We start from the raw sequence: 25,284 nt of genomic DNA on the forward strand, positions 1-25,284 counted from the left end.
CGCAAGTACATATGTCCCAAACTACCTCGTTTAAAGTTAAGTTAAATCTGCATCTGAAACATCATGACAAAATTTTCTAAAAACTCAAGCATGGAAAGGGATATTCAGGAGGCTTAAATAATAAACCTTGCATTTAGTACAGCACCATTCACGTCAGGAAGAAGTGGCAAAGCACTTCACAAGATTTACTGTGAAGTGGAGTAACTGTACATTTGTGGACAAACATTGCAGCAAATTTACACTCAGTAATGTCCCACAAACAGCCATGAATTCCATTTTGGGGGCCAGGACACCGGGAGAAATCGCCTTCTCTTTTTGAATAGTGCCTCAGGATCTTTAACAAACAGACAGGACCTCGGTTTAACGTCTCATCTGAACGACCGACAATACAACCTACCCCAACATTGCAATGTCAACTTAGATGATGTGAAATCAAGTTCCGACGTGGGACTTAACTACCACATGGCACAGGAGTATCATTCTGAAGGCAACAGTGAGGATTTTCTTATCAATATTTCCAAAGTTATTTCTTGTGATTTTCTGGCCTCTGTACCTAAAGGTGCTGTCTCATGCTGGGATAGAATAACAATAATAACGCTTGCATTTGATATAGTTCAATAGGTGCCAGTTCCAGCCTGTTCTCCACCCAAGTAGCTAGAGATTACAGACTGTCCCACTGAGGGTTGGGACAAGCACACAGCTGGGTTCGATCTCGTCCATTCCAGTGACCTGAAACATCTTGGAGCATTAGCCTTAGGACCCCGGCCTTCAATTTTAAAACTATTCAGACTTTTTGAAAATTCTTAAAATTCAATCTCAATTTGAAAGCTTTTGTTTGGGGGGGGAAAAAAACTACAGCAAAACGGTTTCCTAAATTTTGGAATTTTTTCATACATGCACACCACACGCATGCAGACAAACACTCGTAGTCTAGGCTCACACATGAAGAAGAGCCTTTTGGGGTGCCAGAGAATGGCTCCAGATACTCCAATATGAGCCAACACCTATAAACCAAGTATTGGGTGAGACAAAAATAAATCACACAAACAGCAAAACATAGCAAGCAACACTGGATTCAAAATATCCCTCACCCTCATTAAACTCCACACCTTGTATGAGCACCTAAAGAATATAACAAGCATCAATTTTAGCTAAAGATACATCTCCTCCTTCCTATTTTCACAGAACAGCAAGCTGAGTTTTTCGCCTTCTATTTTATATTCTATTCTAATGTGGACCTCCTGCAAAATTAGCACATTCAAGAAAAACAAGTCAAGACTGAGAACTTTTTTCTCCTTTTATATACAATTCCTCCCCCCAAAAAACCCCAGAAGCAGCATCATAGAAAGTGCCAGCGCAGACAACAACAACAACAACAAGATTCCATTTATAGAGCGCCTTTCACGTCGGGAGGACATCCCAAGGCGCTGGACAACAGCTGCCGAGCAGAGAGGATTCAAAATATGGGGAATATTTCCTTTAAAAGAAATACAAGCTTTGCAAAGCTTGGAACAGGCACTAAGATCTCACAGGAACTGAATACATTTAATTTAAGGATGAGAAAATTATACCTGTCAGAGAGAACACAACACTAACTGCAGACTAAATTCCCAAGACTCGAGGCACCAATTTTATTATCTTTTCCTCCATAATAATAATCCTTGCATTTGATATAGCGCTTTTCACGTCGGGAGGACGTCCCAAAGCGCTTCACAGAATATACTGTAAAGTGAATTGACTGTATATTTGTGGGCGAACGCGGCAGCCAATTGCGCACAGCAGTGTCCCACAAACAGTTATGGATTGAAAATGACCAATTTATTATTGTTTTGGTTTTGGAGGGATTATTATTAGGCTCTGTGTGGAGTAAGGAAACTTGCCCAAGGCTTCGCCCTCTGCCTGGAATTGAACTCAGGTCTCTCGCTTGCAAAGCGAGTGCTCTAACCACTGAGCTACAGGACTCCACCCACATGACTGTGACCTAATAAGGACTATTGGGTGGCCCTGTATTTAACTTGATCACCACCTGATGTTCACAGCCATTTATCACAATTATACATTGTGATGTAGACGTCACTCTATAATAGGGTAACCATACGTCCTTGATTTCCGAGCACAGTCCCCGGGTGAGGTATTGTGTCCTTGGGGCCAAATTTGCCCCATCTTGAGATCAGCAACAGACTGAGCACGAACAATTCATTCTAAAACAAATACACTCATCAGAGAAATACAGCCATTAATCAAACGTCTCCAGTACTACCAACATCAGCAATTGTGGTGAGTTCAATTTGTTTTAAATATGTGTCCCAGATTTTTGTGGGTTTTTTTGCGTTTCGCCTACAAATAGACAGTCAATTCACTTCATAGTATATTCTGTGAAGCGCTTTGAGACGTCTGAAAAGCGCTATATCAAGTGCAAGGATTATTATTATTTGGTTTACACAATATGGTCATGCTATCTATAATCAACAGCACACAACCATCACATCATCAAGATTACCAACACATGGACACAATAAGCATATGCATCCCAGAAAGCAATTTCAAGGCAGGAATTTCCTCTACGCTACGCAGGCCGCAAATCGCACTGGTTCTCAGACCAACTTCTCCAGATGAGGTCAAGAACAGGATTTCAGTCGGATTCCCACTGCTTTGGCCCCTATTTACGCTGTACGTTTGGGGAGGAATCGCTTCACTTCAGTCAAGGAATCAGTCAAGCCCGGTTGCCACTGAGTCCAAATAAGGTCTCTATCCTTAAGTGCACTAGCAATGCATTCAGGGAGATTAGTACACAACAGAAAGTGCTGAATACAACCTTAACAGTACAACAATTTGCATTTTAAAAGTGTCCTTCACGTAGCCTGAATGACTCAAAAAGGGGTTGGGCTAACAACAAAGAATATCAACTAGTGAAAACTGAAGGGCAAGGACGAAAAGCAGTTAAAGAGATAGATGTTTAAGAGGGTTCCGAAAGGAACACAACCCAATTTTAATTTATAGAATGCAGTTCACTTCTCAAAGAGCTTGAAGAGAAGGAGCAAGGCGAATGGATCTAGGGAGAGATTTTTAAAGAACAGGCGGTAAAAGGGTCACGCAATCAGGTTTTTTTTAATAAGGATATTAGAGCATGTACTGCTTAGCCATGTACAACCATCCACTGACGACATACTTGGAAGCGAGGTTATGGATCAATGATGAGCATATCTCCCTCCCCGACAAGTCGCAGGTGTCCTACCTTGAAGCAGTGACGCTGCTCAGGAGTTTCTCAGTGTTTTCAGAGAGGTTTGTGGGCAGCAGAATTTCGGCCGGTTGTAAGCAGAGAATCCGACTCTCCAGCTCTGACCGCGATGGACAGTCTTGGAAACAATCGAAGACCACGTCGCCTGTGTTGGGCTGCACCGCCTACAAACACCAGAATTACACGTCAGCCTTTGAAGGGAGAATTCTACCTGGAGTGAGATTATGTAGTATTTCAGGGCATACAGAAGTTGGCAAATGCTTAAATACTCACTGCCCAAGCCTTTAGCAGCACAGTCCTTCAATGTAACGTTGCAACTTTGCAAGAGCAGTCTGCTCCAACTAGTGGAGTTTTATTGTAACATGGTGGTTGGTGGATTTACTGTGCGTTGCTGGCAGCCAGCTCCCTGCTCGCTGGCCGGTCTCTGTGCTAAGAAACAACAGCCAACTTCCAGGTCATCAGGTTACAGCCCGCAAAGCAGGAACTGACATCAGGGGTAGCGTCCCAAAGCGCTTGACAGCAGTGGAGTCTGATACCGTGCCAGGGGGAGAGGGAGGGTTTCATCTGGGTGATGGAGGATGAGAGGGAGGAAGAAGAGATGGGGGCAAAGGAGTTTAGGTTGGTGACCACTTTAGTCCAAGAGTCAGTCGGCACACAGGAAGCGAGTGTGCTAGCTACACACAGGCAGTGAATGGGGCCACGGGGAAGCACGTTGTAGCAAAATTTGCCCTATAGAGAAGCATGTTAAAATGGAGCTCAACTAAATTGTAGGAATAGGAATAATTCCCAGCGCCTTGGGACGTCCTCCTGACGTGAAAGGCGCTTTATAAATGGAATCTTGTTGTTGTTGTTGTAATAAACAATAATAATCCTTACATTTGACATAGCGCCTTATCACATCAAGGCGTCTCAAAGCGCTTCACAGGATACACTATGAAGTGGAGTGACTGTATTTTGTGGGCGAAACGCGGCAGCCAATTGCGCACAGCAGTGTCCTACAAATAGTCGTGGATGGAATGACTATTTTCTTTGGGGGTGGGGGGGGAGGGATTATTACCTCCGGAAAGCGATCCACCAATCGACTAACAACCAGGTTCCTACTTACTGCTAGGTAAACAGAGGAGTATGTGTGGAGTAAGGAAACTTGCCTAAGTTTTCTTCCTGGAATGTGGGAAGAGAGGAGGGTGTTCTTAATAGTGGAGCAGGCTTGACCAGCTGAATGCCTTACTCCTACTTCTTCAGTTTAGTCATTACATGGACGCACGGCCTTAAAATCAAGACCCAGGACAGTTAGATCTGAGGTCAGCAAACATTTCTTCACACAGAGAGTTGTGAAGCTATGGAATTACTCTACCTCAGAAAGTTGGGAGTGGCAGAATTAATAAGCTCACACTGCTATCTGGTGGGTGCACAATGTATCGCAAGAGACAATAATTGGATCCACTCAGCATTACTATTGCATTTTATGTGGCAGCCAGTTTAGTGGGTCATTGGCAGAGGGCGAGAGACTGGTCACACTCAGGCTGGGGAAAGTGCTCTGTGAAGGGGAGAAAGCAGGAGGCCACACATTCAAACAAACAAAAAATTACATTTACTGTATATAGCATCTTTCACACCAAGAAAACTTCGCACAGCTTACTGGGAGACCAAGCTAGACCAAGCTAGATGGTCTAGTCAGGACAGACAAACTTACAGTCAAACAGATAGGTTTCAAGGCGGGCTTTTAAGAGGGTGAGGGAGCGGGCAAGGCAAAAGGACTCAGGGATGGAGTTCCAATCTCAAAGGAAGTTCAGATCAAAGTTTCATTCTTAATGGTCTCTCACCACTAGTGCAAGCTGGACTCCCGGCTTGTGTCTCCCTTTGCTGCTCCCTTCATCTTCACTTTGTTCACAGATACACATCAGATAGTTACAGGGAAGATCATCAGTCAAATCTTCCACATCAGCAGAGTCACCGTCCAGATTCACTAGCGGATTGACATGTAACAGTGGTCAAGGAAGATATGGTAAAAGCAGGGCAGCATGGTAGTGCTCGTGTATTTTGTAGGTGAACGAAGTAGCTAATTTGCAGTCATGCCCCTCAAACATCCTTGAGTGAATGACCAATTTATCTGGATGATTGATAGCCAGTCACTGGAAGAAACGCCCTTATCCTATTGATTAGCGCCACATGATCTATAGGTCCACCTGAATAGGCAGACAGGATCTTTGTTTATCATCTCATCTGAAGGATAGCACTTCCAATAACGTAGCAACCCCCAACCCACCCGCGGCACTAGTTTGGAAAGTCAGGCTGATCTATGAGCTCAAAGTTCCAGCGTGAGACACGGAGCTTGAACAGAGTGTTGGGCTAACTCACTCACCAATTTTATTAGCTCCTCCAAAATTCAAGACATTTTTATTTCTATTGGGATTAGGTTGCTCTCTGGTATCTCACCCACATAGTCATTCCCTATGTGCGAGTGCTGATAAGCTCTTTAATTTCATGGGGGCACATTGGGGGCACACTGATAGTCCAGTCCACACACATACATGCAGCTTTCTTGATGGGACAGTAATCAGGAGCATGAACTTTGGTTTATATTCCCCCACAGCATTATACAGTCAGAATATTACACCACAGAAACAGTCATTCAGCCCATCATGTCTATGTTGGTGTTCTCCATATGAGCCACCTAATCTAATCCCAGTTTTGTTCACTTCCCATACTCTTTAATATTCCTTTATGTTCAAGCATCTATCCATTTTCTTTTCTAAAATCATGTGTGGACTCCACTTCAACAATGATTTGTGCAGAAAATTCCAGTGCAACCACCTGCACTATATGCAGGAAGTAGAAATCACAAGTAAATGAAGGAACAGCCTGCAGGGTATGGAGATTGTGACCCATGATACCCGCTGATAGGAAACTGGTCAAGTTTTCAATAATTAACCTTTTAACAACAACAACAAGATTCCATTTATAGAGCACCTTTCACGTCGGGAGGACGTCCCAAGGCGCTGTACAGTTGGGTCAGGACCCGAGCAGGGGGGAAATGGTCAGGGTGAAGGAGGGAGGGAGCGAGGAGGGGGTAGAGAGTCGAGAGGGGAGCTGAAGGCACGGTCAAAGAGAAAGGTCTTGAGACCGGCCTTGAAGGAGGAAAGGGAGGAGGCGGCGAAGGCACTGGGGGATAGAGTTCCAGAGCCTAGGGGCTGAGAGGCTGAAGGCTCGGCCACCGATAGTAGGGCGGTTAGGACGGGGGATGTGGAGCAGACCGGAGCCAGATGAACGGAGGGTACGGGCAGGTAGGTAGGGGGATAGTAGGTCAGAGAGGTAGGAGGGAGCAAGGCCGTGAATGGCCTTGTAGGTGAGGATGAGGATCTTGAATTCGATCAGTTCCCTGATCAATCCACCAGGTGCACTGTCGAGCAGTGCACAAAATTACAGGATTAACAACATTTAAAAGGATATCTTCTCCAATGAGGGTGGACTTTGTATAGAGGGCAGTCAGTCTGCGGGTGAAGAGATTGCTTTTGTTCTCTCCAACAGCTTTCAGTGCCGCAGTCTCTGTCTGCTTCACCACTCCCACCTACGGCATATACAAACATACAGAGCAACCCCGTTATAACACATCAACTTGCATTTATATTCATATCCTTTACATAGGATAATATGTCAAAGTGCTTCACAGAGGCAGGATTGGACAGTGAGCAAGGGAGAAGGAGAAGATAACAATATGCGCCATCAAAGAGGTAGATTTTAAGGCAGGATTTAAAAACAGACAGAAGGGGGGGTAGAGGGAGGGAGTTCCAGTGATTATGAGCGTAATGACAGAAGGCTCAGCCACCAATCATATCACAGAGGAGATGTGTACCGGCCTGACTTAGCTGAGTGGAGGAGGTAAACAGGGGAGTGGAGTACCATAATATCAAAGAGATAGGGAGGTGCTAGAGCGTGGTGAAATTTACAGTGAAACCCTGTTATAACGCCCATCGGATAGCGGACCCTATTGTGGACAAATTGGAAATACCAGCTTCCGACTCTCAGTGCTAAAAAATGGCCAATTTCCTGGTCGTTGGATTGCCACTAACACCATTTCCTGTGCCTGCACACGGTGCTGTACATAGGAAGCACCGGGTAATGTCCCTCAAACAGCCATGAGTGAAGGAATTGATATCAGCAACAACAAATGACATTTGTACAGCGCCTTTCACGTCAGGAGGCGTGCTTCCTACACAAAGCACTCGCATGCAGAAAGTGACATGAATCATCTTTTCACACCTAACTTATAGTAGGTTCTGATCTCCAAATGATGGTGGGAAGAGATTGAGATCAGAGTCTGATGGAGCAACAGGTTCCCTCCCCTCCAGCAACAACATCAAACAGAGGGATTGAAGAGCGCTCACCTTGTATCCCTTGACAACCAGCCTCCGAACATGGACAAAGAGACGATAAGACGGTATGCTGGCCGTCATGAAATTATGGTCTGGATGGCAGCAGATATTCAGCTCGCGTGCTGCGATCTGTAACAGCACAGGTCAGTCCCTTTAATAACAAGCCTTGGTAATGATTGGCTTTACTGTAAAATACTGTTAAACGGGAATTTGAGGAGTGGCAATGCATTAAATGTGAAATTCCAGTTCAACTTGGATAAGAAATAAAGGAGGACAAATAGAAATGTGTAGGATGGAGTGAAATTTGAAGCAAGCCAATGGGGTTGGATAATAATAATAATAATAAAGATAATAATATAATAATAAACCTTGCATTTGGTATAATGCTTTTCACGTTGGGAGGACGTCTCAAACCACTTCACCGGATTTACTGCAAAGTGGAGTGACTATGTATTTGTAGACAAATACAGAAGCCCAATTGCGCACACCATTGTCCCACAAACAGCCATGAATTGAATGACCAATTTTATTTAGTAGATTGTTGGCCAGGCCACCGGGAGATACTCCCTCCCCACACTCTAATGTTAAGGTTCGGGGACTAAAAGTGGTCATAAGAGAAAAAGAGTAATCTTCTCCTTGGGTAACGGTCAGTGGAAGGGGATGGATCTTGAGGGGAGGTGAGGTTGGGGTCGTGCAAATGGAGATGTTCAACAGAGGGCAGCAAACGTGACCCACCTCCGCATCTTCCCCAAAGAACCTGTACTTGTAGCCACACTCCACGCACAGCACTGCATCCTTGTGCTGCTCCTTGATCTCCATGAACTGCAACTCCAGAGGTGTGTACATGCTCTTTGACCTGCGGTTGACAGTGGGCTCTTCGTGGGTGTTCCTCAAACCAAGCCCCTTGATTGAAGCCGAAAATCGCTGCCAATCAGGGACTACAGCTTTCCGCAGACGCAGCTGCCAACATGAGAAACGAACATTTAGTTATTCCAGGACCGGCTTTCAATCACAATCACAGCTGAGCCGGGGGCTTTCGGCCAGAGTTCTCCAGGGGATCCAGGGTCCAACACACAAGAAACGTTCAGGTACAGAAAGCCCCTTGGCCCATCACGTCCTTCCATATCAACAACAACTTTCCCTTATATAGCACCATTAGAACGCAGAACATCCAAAAATGCTTCACGGAGTTGGAGCGGGAGCCTGGGCAGAATTGGAGATGGGGCGAAGTCACTGAAGGCACAATCAAAGCAATCGGTTTTTAGTCTGGTTGTGAAAGCGAAGAGGAAGTAAGGGATTCAAGGAGAGAGTCCCAGAGTGGTGGAGTGAACAAAGGAGTGGAGAGTGGTGAGGATTATCTAATTAGTGTGGGGAAAGGCCATGGAGGCATTTGTAGGTAAAATAGAGGATATTAAAAATTAATCTGATGGGGGATAGGAAGCCAGACAAGAATTGGGACAGAGTCTTGTGTGGGAGAGAATGTGGGCTGCGGAGTTCTGGATGATCTGGAGCTTGTGCAGGTTGTACTGTACAGGGCACCTTGGGATGTCCTCCCAACGTGAAAGGCACGATATAATTACAATGTTATTGCTGCTTTTGGATGGTAATGAGAGCTCAAAGTGGACGACTCACCTGATACCTCTCATTTCTATCTGCATCCTTTCCCAGCTCTGTACCCGAATTACAAAAATTTGAATGTTCATTTCCTGTATGTTCTATGTCCCGCTTACTCCTCTGGGTTGGCTCACTCTCAATGGAAAACCCCTTCAGTCTGTCCAGGGTAGAGGGAGTTATCCCTGGTTGCATACGTGCCACTGGCTCATCTTCATATGAAAAATACAAAGAAAAATTTCAATTTGGAATCTTTTTCCCTTTTCCTTCCATCATTATAGAAGCCGGTCGGACCTGTCAGATGTAATAATATAATAATAATGTCAGATGTAATACACACTACGAGGAGAAATTCCACTAGTATCTAGATTTACTTTACCTTCCTAGCAATTCAGAGTGTGCAGAATTTGACAAATTGTTGATTTCAGTTGAGACACTGAAGCAGATCTTGACGAAAATTTCAGGAAACTAGTTTCAAAATTAAGATTTCTAAATCAAGACCATTCAAAAATCTGTCAAATTTCAGATCTTCATTGGGAGTGACCACCAAGGCCGGGTGTCCTTCCCTGGTTGCGACTATGACAAGCTTTATCTTCATTATACCACGTCTCGCCGACCACCTTTACTTCCCCTTTCTGACAAATCCGCTACAATATATTAAATAAAACACACATCAACTCCAGTAACCAGTTACCAATGTGTCACCTTAGCTCAATCGCTAGCATTCTTGGCTCTGTGTCAGAAGGTTGTGGGTTCATGCCCCAGTGCAGTGCTGGTGCCTTCTTTCAATTGAGGCTTTAAACCAAGGTTCCTGTAGTGGATATTAATGATCCCAGTACACTATTGGAAAATTAAGGGTGCTTCTCCCAGTTACCTAGCCAGCAGTGTTCCAGATAAAGTAATCTTTCAGGTAAATTGATCTGTTTGTGGGACACAGCTTCTGCATTTGCTACAAATACAGTCAGTGGATAGAGTTCAAAATCCTCGTCCTGGCCTTCAAGGCCCTCCACGGCCTTGGCCTTCCCTACCTCTCTGGCCTGCTAACCCAATATCAACCCGTCCACTCCCTCTGCTCAGCAGCCACTGGCCTTGTCCATGTCCCCAGCCCGGACCGCCCCACCTTCGGCGGTCAGGCCTTTAGCCTTTCTGCCCCTGCCCTAAAAAAAATTCCACATTCCCTTTGCCTCAATCCCTCGCTTGCCTCCTTCAAGGCACGTCTCAAACCCTCCTCTTCGACCATGCCTTCAATCACCCTCTTACCCTCCCTGCCCTCCACCTTCCCCGATCCCGACCCCCAGCTCCAATCCAAGTGCCTGACTGTCCAGCGACTTGGGACGTCCTCCCGACTTGAAAGGCTAATACAAATGTAACTTTCTGTTATATGGTAGATGAGATAATAAATAGATTTACACCAACCATCATGCGCCATTTCTAAGCTTTCCTTTTGCCGTTACCAGCCAGCACCAAGACTGTGTTTAGGAATCACGTGTACTCACCACAGCTCTTGCCTTGAACGCCTCATCTGCAACCTTTCCTTGCCTTGCCGACTTCCTCCGTTTATTTTTGAGCTCATCCTGTTCCACTACTGCTCGCTTTTTCCTCTCAGAGTTCGGTGCCTGCACGACAGGAGTTTTTATTTATCACAACCAGGAAGCCAATCAACCCAGACCTTCTGCCGTTGTTCCGTCCACACCAACCTTTCAAACTGTAATTTTATAATAATAATCATCCTTGCATTTGGTATAGTGCCTTTCACTTCATTGCGACATTTCAAAGCGCTCAGAAAAGTGGTGTGACTGCGTGGATTTTGACATGAAGATGGGTTTCGGTTTAACGTCTCATTCTGAGGACAGTACTTCCGACAACACAGCACTCCTCCAGCACGACATTGGAGCGTTAGACAAAACTAAATGGGTTCCAAGTCCCAACTGTCTGGCTCAAAGGCAAGCATGCTACCAACTGAGACAGGCTGACAACTTCAATTTGATCACAACGTCAAATTTTTAAATGCAACAACTGCAACATTTTGTCACGCAGGCGCAAGCAGCTCTGCTGACATACTCACCTCTCCAGAAGCAAAGTGGCCAACATTGGCAATCATTTTGCCAACAAAATATACACTCAATCCACTTAAAAGTATATTCTGTGAAGCGTTTTGAGGCATCTGAGCGACTAGATAAGGCACTATATCAAATGCAAGGATTATTAATTATTATTATTGCTATTATTAAACAGACTGTAACTGCACAATTTCAGTCTCCTGAAACCTGACCCAATTTCCAAGGCAACATCGGGTATATTAGCGATATCTCTCTGGGACTGAACTGGATCCAAGAAGAAATGATTGACATCACCAAGCAGTCGCACAGGAGTCCGAAGCACTGTCTACCTTTCCGACCTGCTTACCCCCAACCCACAACCCGCAGCCTCCGCTCGACTGGCTCCAGCCTCTGCACATCCCTCATGCCTTCCAATCCACCATCAGTGGCCCACTTTCAGCCACTATGCCCTGAAACTCTGGAACTCTCTTTATCTATACCTCCGCCTTGCCCCTTCCTTCTCCATTTTCAGGTCACGCCTGAAGACTTTCCTATTCGACCGTGCCTACGGTCACCTCCCCCTCCCCCCCTCAGCTCGGAGTCGTGCTCCGCCACTGTCAAGTGCTCTGGGATGCTACCCTGCACGAGAGGCGCTATATAAATGCAAGTTGCTGTTGTGGATTTAACAGTCTGTCTGGCTCTTTGCTAAGACTTGAAGGTGTAGACAAGTCCTCAACGTTTGCTTCATAATAGGGTGATCCATGTAGCCTACATCACCACTGATTTAGAGTGGTAAGATGCACCACGACCACTTTGGTGATGACAAAGTGTGTCATATATAATGCACTTATGCAGCCAAGTCAAACCAATGGTTGATTATTTTTATGCTCTTCGCAAAGATCAACATTGCACCCATTCTTACACATTACACAACAAATGGTTCAAATAAGAGCAACTGTTTAAACCTGCACTCGTATTCGCAGTATGTGAGCTCCACCATTGAGAGACAGATGGTGAGCAAGAAGAATGCTCTACTGAGCAACTTTATGAAATGCAGCATCTTTTACTGTCAGAAACCACACTAGTGAACCACACACCATGTAAGATATCACAGAAATCAACAGCAATAAACATAACCCAAAAGAGGGGTCAGTTATACCATGCGATTATTTAGTTTTCTCAAATTGCCTTTTTATTCCTTGGCTCCATCTATTGGATCCAAATATGCACAAGACAAGCAATTATGCTACTGTGAGATTCATACAAAAATTCACCAACAAAACTGCACTTTACAGTATATCCTGTGAAGCGTTTGCACATCCTCCCGATGTGAAAGGCGCTATGTATAAATAATAATAATTCTTGCATTTGATATAGTGTCTTAACACATCTTTGAGACGTCTCAGAGCACTTCAAATGGAAAGAACATTATTATTATAAGCCGTAAATTCTTCTGCTGCTAGAAACATCAAGTTGCACAGCTAAGAAGGCCAAGGGATGTCTGACAGAGCTCTTTAAGATCATGAAGGTTAAGAATAGAGGAAATAGTCATTTCAACAAATCATTTCCACTGGAGAGCAAATCAGCGACGAGAGATCATTCATTTAAAAGGATCACAAAAAGAATTACGAGAGGCTAGAAAAAAGGTTGTGCAGTTACCATTGAGGATTATGTTACACAATGTGAACCTGACCCATGAAGATTGAAAGGATCCCACGTTTAATCCCTGGTCTGTGTTGGGTTATCTGATCTCAGACAAAGGTACCAGTTTCTCTTAGCATTTCTGCAATTGCCCCCCCAACTTGCTGCAGATTCCTAATCAGTGATCCCTGCTGGAGAAATGCAGATTTGCTGAGACTGTATCAGGACAGGACAGGGCAGGGCAGGACAGGGCAGGGCAGGGGGCAGGGCAGGGGGCAGGGCAGGGCAGAGGGCAGGGCAGGGCAGGGGGCAGGGCAGGGCAGAGGGCAGGACAGGGGGCAGGGCAGGGGGGAGGGCAGGGGGCAGGGCAGGGGGCAGGGCAGGGGGCAGGGCAGAGGGCAGGGCAGGGGGCAGGGCAGGGGAGGGGGCAGGGCAGAGGGCAGGGCAGGGGGCAGGGCAGGGGGCAGGGCAGGGGGCAGGGCAGGGGGCAGGGCAGAGGGGAGGGCAGAGGGCAGGGCAGGGGGGAGGGCAGGGGGCAGGGCAGGGGGCAGGGCAGAGGGGAGGGCAGGGGGCAGGGCAGGGCAGGGGGCAGGGCAGGGGGCAGGGCAGAGGGCAGGGCAGAGGGCAGGGCAGGGGGCAGGGCAGGGGGCAGGGCAGAGGGGCAGGGCAGAGGGGAGGGCAGGGGGCAGGGCAGGGGAGGGGGCAGGGCAGGGGGCAGGGCAGAGGGGAGGGCAGAGGGGAGGGCAGGGGGCAGGGCAGGGGAGGGGGCAGGGCAGGGGGCAGGGCAGAGGGGAGGGCAGAGGGGAGGGCAGGGGGGAGGGCAGGGGGCAGGGCAGAGGGGAGGGCAGGGGGCAGGGCAGGGGAGGGGGCAGGGCAGGGGAGGGGGCAGGGGGCAGAGGGCAGGGGGCAGAGGGCAGGGGGCAGAGGGCAGGGGGCAGGGGGCAGAGGGCAGGGGGCAGAGGGCAGGGGGCGGGGCAGGGGGCAGGACAGGGCAGTTCGGCTGCTTTGAAAACAAAATGCTTTATAAGTAGAAACAGCAAAAAGCAGGAAGTGGGTCACCGGCAGAAACACAACACGGGGCAGAATCATCACTGAGCGACCATTTCCTCTTCCGAGAAAGCACGTGGCTCCCTCTGTGTGTGTGTGTGTGTGTGTGTGTGTGAGGCTCTCCCCCTCTGACAGCGCATCTCTCTGTGACAGTGCACAGATCGACATACGGTGCACAGCGTCCAGTGCGGAGCAGAACCCGAACCGAACCGCCCGCAGCCGCGGTGCTGAGAGCACATGCAATGACCCCCTGTGCCGCCGCCGCCGCCGCCCCGGCAGGGAAGCCCGCGGCCGCTGACCTGCTGTGCTGCCGGTCTGTGTGCACCGGGGCCCTGCACCGCGCCGGCCAGAGGCTGGAAAAACTCGCTGAGCACAGCCCCGGGGCCGCTCGAGCCGCCGCCGCTCCGGGACATCGTGGAGTCCCGGCTGACGTCACGCCGCAGCCCAAGCCCCGCCCCCTACCCCTCGCCCCGCCCCCTACCCCTCGCCCGCCCCTCTCCCCCGCCCCGCCCCCTCGCCCTCGCCCCGCCCCCTCCCCCGCCCCCTCTCCCCCGCCCCGCCCCCTCGTCCCGCCCCCTCGCCCTCGCCCCGCCCCCTCGTCCCGCCCCCTCGCCCCGCCCCCTACCCCTCGCCCCGCCCCTCTCCCCCCGCCCCCTCCGCCCCGCCCCCTCGCCCCGCCCCCTCGCCCCCGCCCCCTCTCGCCCCGCCCCCTCGCCCCGCCCCCGCCCCCTCCGCCCGGTGTCAATCTCTTAAAGCGACACCGCCCATAATAATAATAATAATAATAATCCTTGCATTTGATATAGCGCTTTTCACGTCGTCCAAAGCGCTTCACAGAACACACTGTAAAGTGAATTGACCGTATATTTGTGGGCGAACGCGGCAGCCAATTGCGCACAGCAATGTCCCACAAACAGTCGTAGATTAAATATGACCAATTTATTATTGTTGTTGGTTTGGGAGGGATTATTATTAGGTGTGTGGAGTAAGGAAACTTGCCCAAGGTTTCGCCCTCTGCCTGGAATTGAACTCAGGTCTCTCACTTGCAAAGCGAGTGCTCTAACCACTGAGCTACAGGACTCCACCTCTTAAAGCGCGTCCCCATCGCACCCGCTGCAACTCGCAAACCGAACCCCGCGGTCCCGAGACGGGTGACCCGCTCGTCCTTTCTGTCCGCCGGAATGCGCAGTCACTCCACTCTACGGTGGTCCGGTAGTCTGGGGCTTGGAGACGCGTCGGCGACGCGGTAAAAGGCGCACCGTCAAACGCGAGGATTATAATCTCATCGTCTTCGTCATCGGCATCGTCTTCGTCGTCTCAAGAATTGACCTCTCCCGATGCGCTCCGCCAGAGGTCCACCCTTCACGAGCTCCAAATCATTCTGAATGCTGTAACCTGGACTGTGTCTCGCACGTACCTCTGCACGTGTGTCACTCACAGTTTGGCCTCCACTGACACCCAGTGACCCACCGAACCAACTTAAAATCCTCAACCTGACCTTTAAATCCCTTCACGGTCTCGTCACTCCAACCGAATTCAATTTCTTCCGGCGCTCAGCCGTGATCTAATTAAATGGCAGAACAGGCTCAAAGGGCTGAATGGCCTAATCCTGTTCCTATCTTCCTAATCCCCCGCCTGTCACTAACATTTCCAGTCAATTCATATCTTGTTATCTTTAGGTTCAACAGCTACAAGAATGCAAATAATGGATGAGAGAAATGGGCTGTTTCACTGGAACAGGGTACTTAAAAGAATCTGCCACTAACAACATTTATATTTTGTCGAAAACCTTTAAGTGCTCCAATGTGAAGGGTACAATGTAAATGCAAGTTGTTGTTGGATAATGTCTTGAAGTGCTTCACAGAGATGGAGTGGAATAGACACGCAGGAAATTATTTTGGGGTTTTGCTACAGTAAATCGGGAAAAGCTGCTTCCATCCGGTCTTTGAATAACTAAAGGGCATAAATTTATTATTATAATACTTCCATTTGTTATAGCATCTCAAAGTGCTTCACAGGATTTACTTTGAAATGCAATAACTGTATTGTAGGCAAATGCACCAGAATAATTGAGCACAGCCATGTACCATAAACAGTCATGGAGTGAGTGGCCAATTTTATTTGGGGGATTTGTTGTTCATGACACTGGGAGAAATTCCCTTATCGAATAGTGCCATGAAATCTTTAACGTTCACCTGAATAGGTAAACGGAACCTTTTCTAGATAATAATAATAATAATAATCCTTGCATTTGATATAGCGCTTTTCACATCGGGAGGACGTCTCAAAGCGCTTCACAGAATACACTGTGAAGTGAATTAACTGTATATTTGTGGGTGAAACACGGCAGCCAATTGTGCACAGCAGTGTCCCACAAACAGTCGTGGATTGAAGTGACCAATTTATTAGGTTTTTTTTGTTCTTGAGGGATTATTATCAGGCGTGTGGAGTAAATTAACTTGCCCAAGATTTTGCACTGCCAGGAATCAAACCCAGGTCTCTCGCTTGTGAGGTAAGTGCTCTAACCACTGAGCTACAGGACTCCACAAGGGACTAACCTCGGTCTAACATCTCATCCAAAGGACGGCACCTCAGACGATGCAACGCACACTCAACACTGCATTGGAGTGTTGTCTTAGACTGTGTGAATTCAAGTCCCGACATAGGACTTGAACCCAAATCTTCTGCCCTGGAGACGAGTCCGGGCCATTCAAATCATTAGCCAAAAAAAAACGGTTCGGATCATTATTTTTACACAGTGGATTATTAGGATGTGGAATTCTCTACCAAGGAGAAGCAGCAGCTTTTAAAAGGACAAAAAAAATCTGCCAAGGAAACCTCAGGGAGGGAGTGGGACTAAACAGATAGACAGCTCTCTCATCCAATCAGCATAGGCACAATGGTCGGAATGGCCTCCTCTGGTTCTATGATTATGCAACGATAGAAATGCAAATAAATTACGCGCATAAATAAATATTGGATCCAACGAGCGCGTTATAAAGAGAGATTCGGCTGAATTGCGAAGAGCACCAACACACACACGCGCGCGCGCGCGGTCGGTACGTTTGGGGCTGTGGTGAGTTCCCCTTTAAGAGTGTGGTTGTGTGACGTCATTTTGGAGCGCTTTATTTCCCGCCAAGAGGTTCCCGCGCTGCACAGAGCAGCAGCCGCTGGACTCCGGGATCAGGGACTCCGGGATCTGGGACTCCGGGATCACTGATAAAATGCCCCGAATGTTAAACTCGATCGTCGCTGTTTGCCCCAATATGGGGATCGGCAAAGACGGAAACCTGCCCTGGCATCCGAAAAGGCTGAAGTAAAGTGGCGCTCGTCTGTCTGAGCTGTACCAGACTCCCCCCCCCACTGGCCCTCTGGTCACAGGGTATATCGGGGGTTTGACATACATCGCTTTTTTTTTTGCACCTCTCCGGGGCTGGTCTGTAAAATCAACTCCCGGCAGAGCTGGTGTCCTCTGGACTGTGTACAATGTTGACTCAACCTTAGCCAGTCCAGACTGGTTCGTTCAGTCATTGAACGTCCTGCACAACAACAGCTTGCATTTATATGGCGCCTGACGCGCGGGGTAGCGCTCGGAGCGCAGAGCTCCACGCCGAGCTGGGGAGAGGGCAGAGGTGACCCGTAGACGTGGTCTTTTCGATGTGACTTAAAAGACGAGGGAGGAAGGAGGAGGCAAAGGCGGAGGGATTGGGGAAGAGACTTCCACAGTTTCTAGGTGTAGTGGCTGAAAGCGTGTCCACCGATGATAGAGCGGAGGGACTAGGTACGTGCAGGACGCCAGAGCTGCCTAAAACGAAGCAGGCGTGTGGGAGTGAGAGGTGGAAGCAGGTTGGAGATATAGGGAGGTGCCTGGAGAGATTTGTACACACAAGTGTGAGGATCTTGATTTTGCACAGCATGCAGTGTAAAGGCCTCGAGAGTTTTTGCTGGTAATTTATTTTTCATTTCATTATTTTATCTTTTACATTTTAGCAAAGAATTCAAACATTTCCAAAGGATGACCTCTACACCATCAACAGAAGGTAATGGCAGCAGGTTAAATCAGTTGTATTCAACACTGTAACACCAAGTTGTTAATGACAATATTTGTACTGAGGTACAAAGTGCATTCTGTGTAACAACTGCTTAGGCAGCAAATTCAAACTAGATTAGAGTCCCTGAAGCATATAGTCTCAGTTGAGCATGGACTGGGGGGAGGGGTAATCTCAATTTATTGCCTGGGTGTTTTGTTCCACCTCCTCCTCTTACCTCAACCTCATAGTTCTGTCCATTCTGTCCTAAATAGTTCAGATCCTACCTCTCACACTATCTCCACTTCATCTCCACAAACGGTTTCTCCTCCAGCCCCCTCACCATCTTGTGCGGTGTTCCTCAGGGCTCTGTCTGTGGTCCCCTTCTCATGATCCCTCTTGATGACATCATCCGCAGACATGGGGTCAATTTCCACATGTGTGTGGATGACACCCAACTATCTCTCTGCCTCCACCCTTGACTCCAGGATCACTGCTGTGCTGACAGAATGTCTGTCAGACATCACGTCCTGGATGAGAGTTGACTTTCTACAGTTAAACGTCAACAAGACCGAGGCCCTGCTGACTGCTTCCCGTCAGCTCAGGCACTGACAGCATCACCACCCATGGTTGCACACTCCACTTTACTAAGCCAGTCCGGAACCTTGTTTAACCCTCAACTATCCTTTCTGCCCACTTCTGTGCCATGACTCGCCACCTCTGCAACATTGCCCGGCTCTGCCACTGTCACACCGCAGGCCACCAGGTCCCTCATACACACATTGATAACATCCAGGCTAGACGATGCAAGCTCTCTGCTTGTTGGCCACCCTAACTCCTTCTCCATAAGCTGCAGATCATCCAGAACTTGTGTCCTCACCCACAGCAGGCTCCGTGAGCCTATTGCCCTCATCCTAGCCCAACTCCACTGATTTCCCATCACACAGAGGATGCAGTTCAAGATCCTAGTCATCATCTTCAAAGCCCTCCATTGCCTTGCTGTCCCCTACCTCTGCGACCTCCTAACCCCCTACCAATTGGCCCGCTCCCTCCACTCAGCGGGCTCTCACCTGCTTCATGTCCCCCGCCTCGCCCACCCCACCATTGACGGATGAGTCTTCAGCCACTCTGCCCCCATCTCTGGAACTCCATCCCACAGTCTCTCCGCCTCACCGCCTCCCTTGCCTCCTTCAAGACCCATCTCAAAACCCTCCTCTTTGACCGTGGCTTCGATCACTCCTTCCCCCCCCTTGCCCTGCACCCTCCCCAATCCCGACCGCTAGCTCAGGTCCGAAACACTGATTGTTCAGCGCTTTGGGACGTCCTCCTGACGTGAAAGGCGCTATACAAATGTAATTCTGTTGTTAGCTTTTTTTAATTCAAGAGCAGTCTTTTTGGAACATTGTGCAGTTACACCCTTTCACCACTATGTGTCACTGTTGTGCTTTATGTACCTTTTGTCCAATGTTATGGTGACTTTCTGTAAAAATTGTTATTCCCATTTTAATAATAAATAATAATCCTTGCATTTGATATAGCGTTTTTCACGTCGGGAGGACGTCCCAAAGCACTTCACAGAATATACTGCAAAGTGAATTGACTGTATATTTTCTGCCTCTTATTGTCTCCTGGGGTTCTGACCCAGGCTCTGACTGGAAAGTAAGAAGACGGGATATTGTTGCTAAAATGAAGGATTTAAACTTCAGTCAGCCTGGCTCAGATGGTAGCACTCTCACCTCTTGAGTTGGAAGGTTGTAGATTCAAGCCTTGAGCCAGGACACAATTCAAACAACTTCTAAGCTAACATTGCACTGCTGTGCTGGGGGAGGTTGCATTATCAGAGGCGCTGTCCTTTAGAGGAGACTTTAAATCAAGGACCTGTCTGCCTATTCATGTGGTTGTTATAGTTCCCATAGCACAAGTCAAAAAGCGAAGGGAGTTTCTCCAGGTGTCCTGGCCAACGATACTCCATTTAAAATTGGTCACTTTATGTCTGTTGGTGGGACATTGTTGTGCATACATTGGCTCCTGCGTTCACCTACAAAATATACTACACGTATAGTGAAGTAAATCTTGTGAAGTGCTTTGAGATGTCCTCTTGATTTGAAATGTGCTCTATCAAATGCAAATATTATTATTAATAATAACCCTGATCAACAGCAATTTACAATTACATGGTGTAATCAGGAGGAAAGCATTACATAATTGCTGCCATATACCTTTGAGTTTTTTTTCAAAGAGGTGGGAGAAGTCATAGCATGGTGTCCTATTGCGTAGTGTTTTTATCGCGATTGCCTGGCAAGCGAGAGGACCCAGGTTTAATTCCTGGGCAGGATGAAACCTTAGGCAAATTTCCTTACTGCTCACGCCTCCGTTTACCTAGCAGTGAGTAGGAAACTGGCTGTTAGTTGATTGTTGAATTGTTTTCCGGAGGTAATAATCCCTCTCTTTTTATAAAAAATGTTGGTCACTCAATCCACAACTTTATGGAATACTGCTGTTGGCAATTGGCTGCCATATTTTGGACACAAAATACAGTCAATCCACTTTACAATATATTCTGTGAAGCGCTTTGAGAAATCTGGACGGCGTGATAAGGCGCTATATCAAATGCAAGGATTATTATTATTAGCATGAGGTAGAAGATAAGCCAGTGGATCAATAAAGTGGCAGGTGCTACAGTGTGATCTGGCTGGAAACAATGGCTTGGGTCTCTTTTTTTTTTGTGTTGTTAATTATTGTATCACATGTTGTGTTTATTCTGCTGACAGGGAAGATCAATGTAGTTGTCATGGGAAGAAGAACCTGGTTCTCAATTCCTGAGAAGAACCGACCTCTGAAAGACCGAATAAATATTGTGCTCAGCAGAGAGCTCAAGTAAGTAATCTATCGATTATTTGTCAGACACTCACCAACCAATGTTAATACTATATTCCTATTGTTAGTGACCCTGAAACTGATAAATGGAGAAGACCTCTCGTAATCTGTAGTATGGAGTCCTGTAGGTCAGTGGTTAGAGCACTCGCCTTGCAAGCGAGACACCTGGGTTCAATTCCAGGCAGTTCAGGGCGAAACCTCAGGCAAGTTTCCTTACTCCACACGCCTAATAATAATCCCTCCAAAAAACAAAAACAATAATAAATTGGTCATTTTCAATCCACGACTGCTTGTGGGACACTGCTGTGCGCAATTGGCTGCTGCGTTTCGCCCACAAATATACAGTCAATTCACTTTACAGCATATTCTGTGAAGCGCTTTGAGACGTCTAGAAGATGTGAAAAGCGCTATATCAAATGCAAGGATTATTATTATTTAACCACTCAATATGCTTAGCATGTGATCTGAACTACCAACTCCTCTCTACAGTGCAGCGCTGTTTTAACTTGACTCTTTATAGTTCTGATTTGGTTATAATCTTGTTGTAGTGTAGACATCGTTCACTGCCCGTTGCAAACAGCTCACCTGCTTACCTCCTGGTTCTTACTCTAAAATAGCCGACTTCAGGTCATTACTGATATCACTTCTGACGAAGGGTCGTGGACCCGAAACGTTGACTCACTTTCCTTTCTCCATACATGCTGCCTGACCTGCTGAGTGTTCCCAGCGACTTCTGTTTTTGTTTCAGAAGAAACCCGATCCTTACATGAAGGAGAAAGAAATCGAGAGGAATGGGAGATGGCAATAGGAGGGATGGGGGCTCACATGGAGTATAAACACCAGCTTGGTCTAGTTGGGCTAAATGGCTTGTTTCTGTTCCCTTAATAATATTATTATTGTGCCTTTCACGTCAGGAAGACCTCTGTAAGCTTTTCACAGGATATACTATAAAGAGTGCATTTTATAGGCAAATGCAACAGCCAATTTAGGCATAGAGGTGGTCTAAAACAGCCATGAGGTGAATGACCAGTTTTATCTGGGGATTGTTGGCCAGGACTCTTCTCTTTTGAGTCGTGCCATGGGATCATTAACATCCACCTGAACAGACAGAGAGATGCTCAGTTTAGTACCTCATCCTAAGGCTGCACCTTCAACAATGCAGCATTCCCCAGGCACTGCACCGGGGTATCATTTTAAACTGTTGAGTTCAATGTCCCGATGTAGGGCTTGAACCCACAACTAAGCAAGTGCAGGGCTGTTACCAACATCTTGTAACAAGCAGCCCAAAGCCCTAGAATCGATCTCTGAATACACTTCCACACAAGATTTGTTTCAATGTAGTTTGTCCATAACTAAATTCATTATTTCAAATGTACGTTTGAGGTTAGAAGACCCATTTTGACTTGGAAGCCAAATGCTTTCAATGTGTACTTTTCTATTATTAACAGGATAGATCTTTCGGATTCTCTCTTCAATGCTTTTCCCAGCTCCAGAAGCTTAACTAAGCCAGAAATCTCTGCCCACCTCTCTCCCCCACCACGCTCCTCACAGCCATTAATCCAGTCCAGGTTGGTGGTGTCCCAGTACCGCAGAGGAATCAAATTCAAGATCCATGTATTCCACCCTCGGTCCTGCCCACCTCACCGTCCAGTCTCTTGCTGCTTGTGTTCCACTCTTGCAACTCAGGTCTGTTGATTGCTCACCACTGTCTTTGCTCCACCATCAGAGTCTGAGCATTCAACCACCATGCACGGCACCTGGAACTCTGCCCAACCCACTTCACCTCGCCTGTTCTCTCCCGGTCATCAAAAACCTCTTTGACTAAGTGTGTCTTTGGTCAAAATCTTTAAATGTCTTCTATTTCCTGCTTGGTGTCCATAACATTTACCAAGGGCTTTGAGATGTTCTTTTATAAAACGTTCTTCCATGTAAATCGTTTTTATTCTTGTAATTGGTAGTTTTGACAGTAACAGTTTCACACTGACCGACCGCAGTGTTTCGGCGAGTGAATACTATCTACACCCAAGTCCTCTTACCTGAGGAAATGGAAAGGTCATTGTTGTGTAGAGAGACAGTTTGGATCTGTGATACCGATGGTGGTGGGTTAGTACAGGTTTTGGGACATAAAAGTGATTGAATAAATACAAGTAATTTAGCAGATGTTCCTGGTTGAGAGGCTCCCGGAGAATCGGGCGAAAGCAAACCTCTTGCTATGTTTTCTAATGTGATTCATACTCTGGAATGTGAGCCTTCACTAGAGCCAGCAATGCTATTTCCGAATGGAATTGAAATAGCAGCAGGCAGGGTGCCCTTTGTGTACATCAGTAGGGGGTCTTTGAGACCTGCGGCAAGAGACTATAATTGGAATCAAACAAGAAATCTCGCTTGGTATATCTTTCAACGAATGGGAACTCGTGGCTTTAGTCGCGTGGATGCTCTTTAAATGTCATGTATTTTAAGTTTCCTGGTTGAATGTGGGAAGCCATGTTTAAATTAATAAGCTGGTCTTCAATGGCAACACTTCCTGCCAGGAAGCGTGGGAGATGGTCTCAAAGTGTAGCATCGGTTCCCAATGTAAAAGTTGCTCTGTAACCTTGTATGCTATCGGTTAGCGTTTGGTATATTCTGTACGTTGCTGGAGGTTGTGGTTTGATGGAATGTTTTTAAGGTGGCGATTGTTCTTCCAAGCTTGCACACATTCCCCCTTTTCCTTGCTCCTCTCCTCCCATTTTATACGTCTTGGAAGCATAAGAATTTCAGAATGGAGAAGGTCATTGGGTCCAACATGTCTGACAGTTTTTGACAGATCAACTCTACTTATCAGCCTTCTCACCATACCCTTCAATTCCTTCTTCCTCTGGAGCAACTCATTCTAATTCTCTCTTGAATTAACTCTACCATTTGCTTCAACGGCTCTTGCTAGTAACATGTTCCACAAGTCCATTACTCTGTAGCTGAAAACATTCCTCCCAACTTCCCTTATTGCAATGTCCTCATATCTCCTTCGTCTCATGGATTTTGAATCCTTCACTTTATGGAGCAATTTGCTGAGTCAATTTTGACAACTCTCTTGAAAATTTGACAAGTCAAATCAAAATCTCCTCTTTTCAAAGAAAGAAAATCTGTAACCTTCTGTAACCTTTACTCGTAACTTAAAGTACATCTATCAGAAATATTGCACGCTATATCAAATACAAGGATTATTATTATTAATGTAGCGTTTTAGAGCATCCACAATTTGGCAAAATGTTGAATTCAGACCCACTTAAAATACTAAATAAATATAGACCAACTTGACGCAGGTGGAATTTCTCCCTAATAGATTCTTGTAAAAATCCATCTACAAGTCTAAGCATTTTGTATGACTCATGTTACTTATCAACAGCAATAAAATTACATTTGTAAAGCGCCTTTCACGTCGGGAGGACGTCCCAAGGCGCTGAATAGTCGGGGATCAGGACCTGAGCGTGGGGGTGCAGGGTTGGGATGAGGGAGGGCAGAGGGGGTAGGATGGCGGCTGAAGGCACGGTCAAAAAGGAGGGTCTTGAGTCATGCCTTGAAGGAGGCAAGAGAGGAAGCAAAGGGATTGAGGGATGGAGTTCCAAAGAGTGAGGGCAGAGAGGCTGAAAGCCCGGCTGGGGAGACCTGGAGCAGGCTGGAGGGCGTGGACAGGTTGATCGGAGGTTAGCAGGTCAGAGATGTAGGACTGGGCAAGGCCGTGGAGGGCCTTGAAAGTGAGGAGGAGGATTTTGAATTCTATCCTCTGAGGGATGGGGAGCCTGGTGCGGGAGAGGACACGAGCTGCAGAGTTCTGGATGATCTGCAGCTTGTGCAGGGAAGATTTGGGAAAGCCGACGAGGAGTTTCAGTAGTCGAGCCTTGAGATGACGAATGCATGTATGAGGATTTTGGCGGCCTGAGGGGTGAGGCAGTGGCAGAGTCAGGTAATGCTGCGGAGGTGGGTGAAGGCATAACAGGTCATGGCACGAATATGGGGGAGAAAAGACAGTTGAGGGTCGAACAAAACGCCCAGGTTCCTAACTGGATTGGTGAGGTGTGGAACGCTGGATGCTGATGCTGCCAGTGCCTGAGGTGCGGAGGCGTTGGCTCGAGCCAATCAGGAGGGCCTCAATCTTGCTGTCATTCAGCTGACATTATGTCTGGAAAGGACCAGTAGTTTAGTTAAATGTGACCTCCTTCCCCTGAACTGCGACTTTGGTCACCATCCTCCCCCTCCCCCTGGCTCGGTCCCGGGATCCGTTACTGTGAAGCGCTCTGAGACGCCGTCCGGCGTGGAGGGCGCTCTATAAATCCAAGTTGTTGTTGTTGTTGAATTCAAGGTGGCGATTTAAGAGTTATGTTTTCCTCAGTGTTCATTCAATGACTGAAAATAATTTTCTGAAGATTTCCCTACAACTGTATTAAAACATA

The 25,284-nt window shown here is 47.1% G+C and overlaps 2 protein-coding genes across 8 annotated transcripts in view; one reads left to right on the forward strand and one right to left on the reverse strand.

Moving 5' to 3' along the window:
- msh3 (mutS homolog 3 (E. coli)) overlaps positions 1-14,383 on the reverse strand; it is a 122,287-nt gene extending 107,904 nt beyond the window's left edge. For 2 of the 4 annotated variants that reach the window (XM_007899765.2, XM_007899766.2), the window contains exons 1-7: positions 10,719-10,911; positions 9,244-9,434; positions 8,347-8,571; positions 7,624-7,740; positions 6,689-6,806; positions 5,062-5,219; positions 3,236-3,402 (exon numbers count right to left, since the gene is read on the reverse strand). In XM_007899765.2, coding sequence (XP_007897956.2) covers positions 3,236-3,402; positions 5,062-5,219; positions 6,689-6,806; positions 7,624-7,740; positions 8,347-8,571; positions 9,244-9,417 — 959 coding nt within the window. In that variant the 5' untranslated portion in view covers positions 9,418-9,434; positions 10,719-10,911. Of the gene's footprint in view, positions 1-3,235; positions 3,403-5,061; positions 5,220-6,688; positions 6,807-7,623; positions 7,741-8,346; positions 8,572-9,243; positions 9,435-10,718; positions 10,912-12,920; positions 13,057-14,248 lie in introns of those variants that run through there. The other 2 variants (XM_042334566.1, XM_007899764.2) reach the window with 2 other exon arrangements.
- A 2,583-nt stretch (positions 14,384-16,966) lies between these two features.
- dhfr (dihydrofolate reductase) overlaps positions 16,967-25,284 on the forward strand; it is a 28,220-nt gene continuing 19,902 nt past the window's right edge. Inside the window, exons 1-3 of one of the 4 annotated variants that reach the window (XM_007899770.2) lie at positions 16,967-17,025; positions 17,940-17,989; positions 20,749-20,854. In XM_007899770.2, coding sequence (XP_007897961.1) covers positions 17,965-17,989; positions 20,749-20,854 — 131 coding nt within the window. In that variant the 5' untranslated portion in view covers positions 16,967-17,025; positions 17,940-17,964. Of the gene's footprint in view, positions 17,026-17,080; positions 17,266-17,495; positions 17,582-17,649; positions 17,731-17,939; positions 17,990-20,748; positions 20,855-25,284 lie in introns of those variants that run through there. The other 3 variants (XM_007899767.2, XM_007899768.2, XM_007899769.2) reach the window with 3 other exon arrangements.

Source organism: Callorhinchus milii, unplaced genomic scaffold (genome assembly GCF_018977255.1).
Source record: "Callorhinchus milii isolate IMCB2004 unplaced genomic scaffold, IMCB_Cmil_1.0 Scaffold1, whole genome shotgun sequence".
Classification (NCBI taxonomy): domain Eukaryota; kingdom Metazoa; phylum Chordata; class Chondrichthyes; order Chimaeriformes; family Callorhinchidae; genus Callorhinchus; species Callorhinchus milii.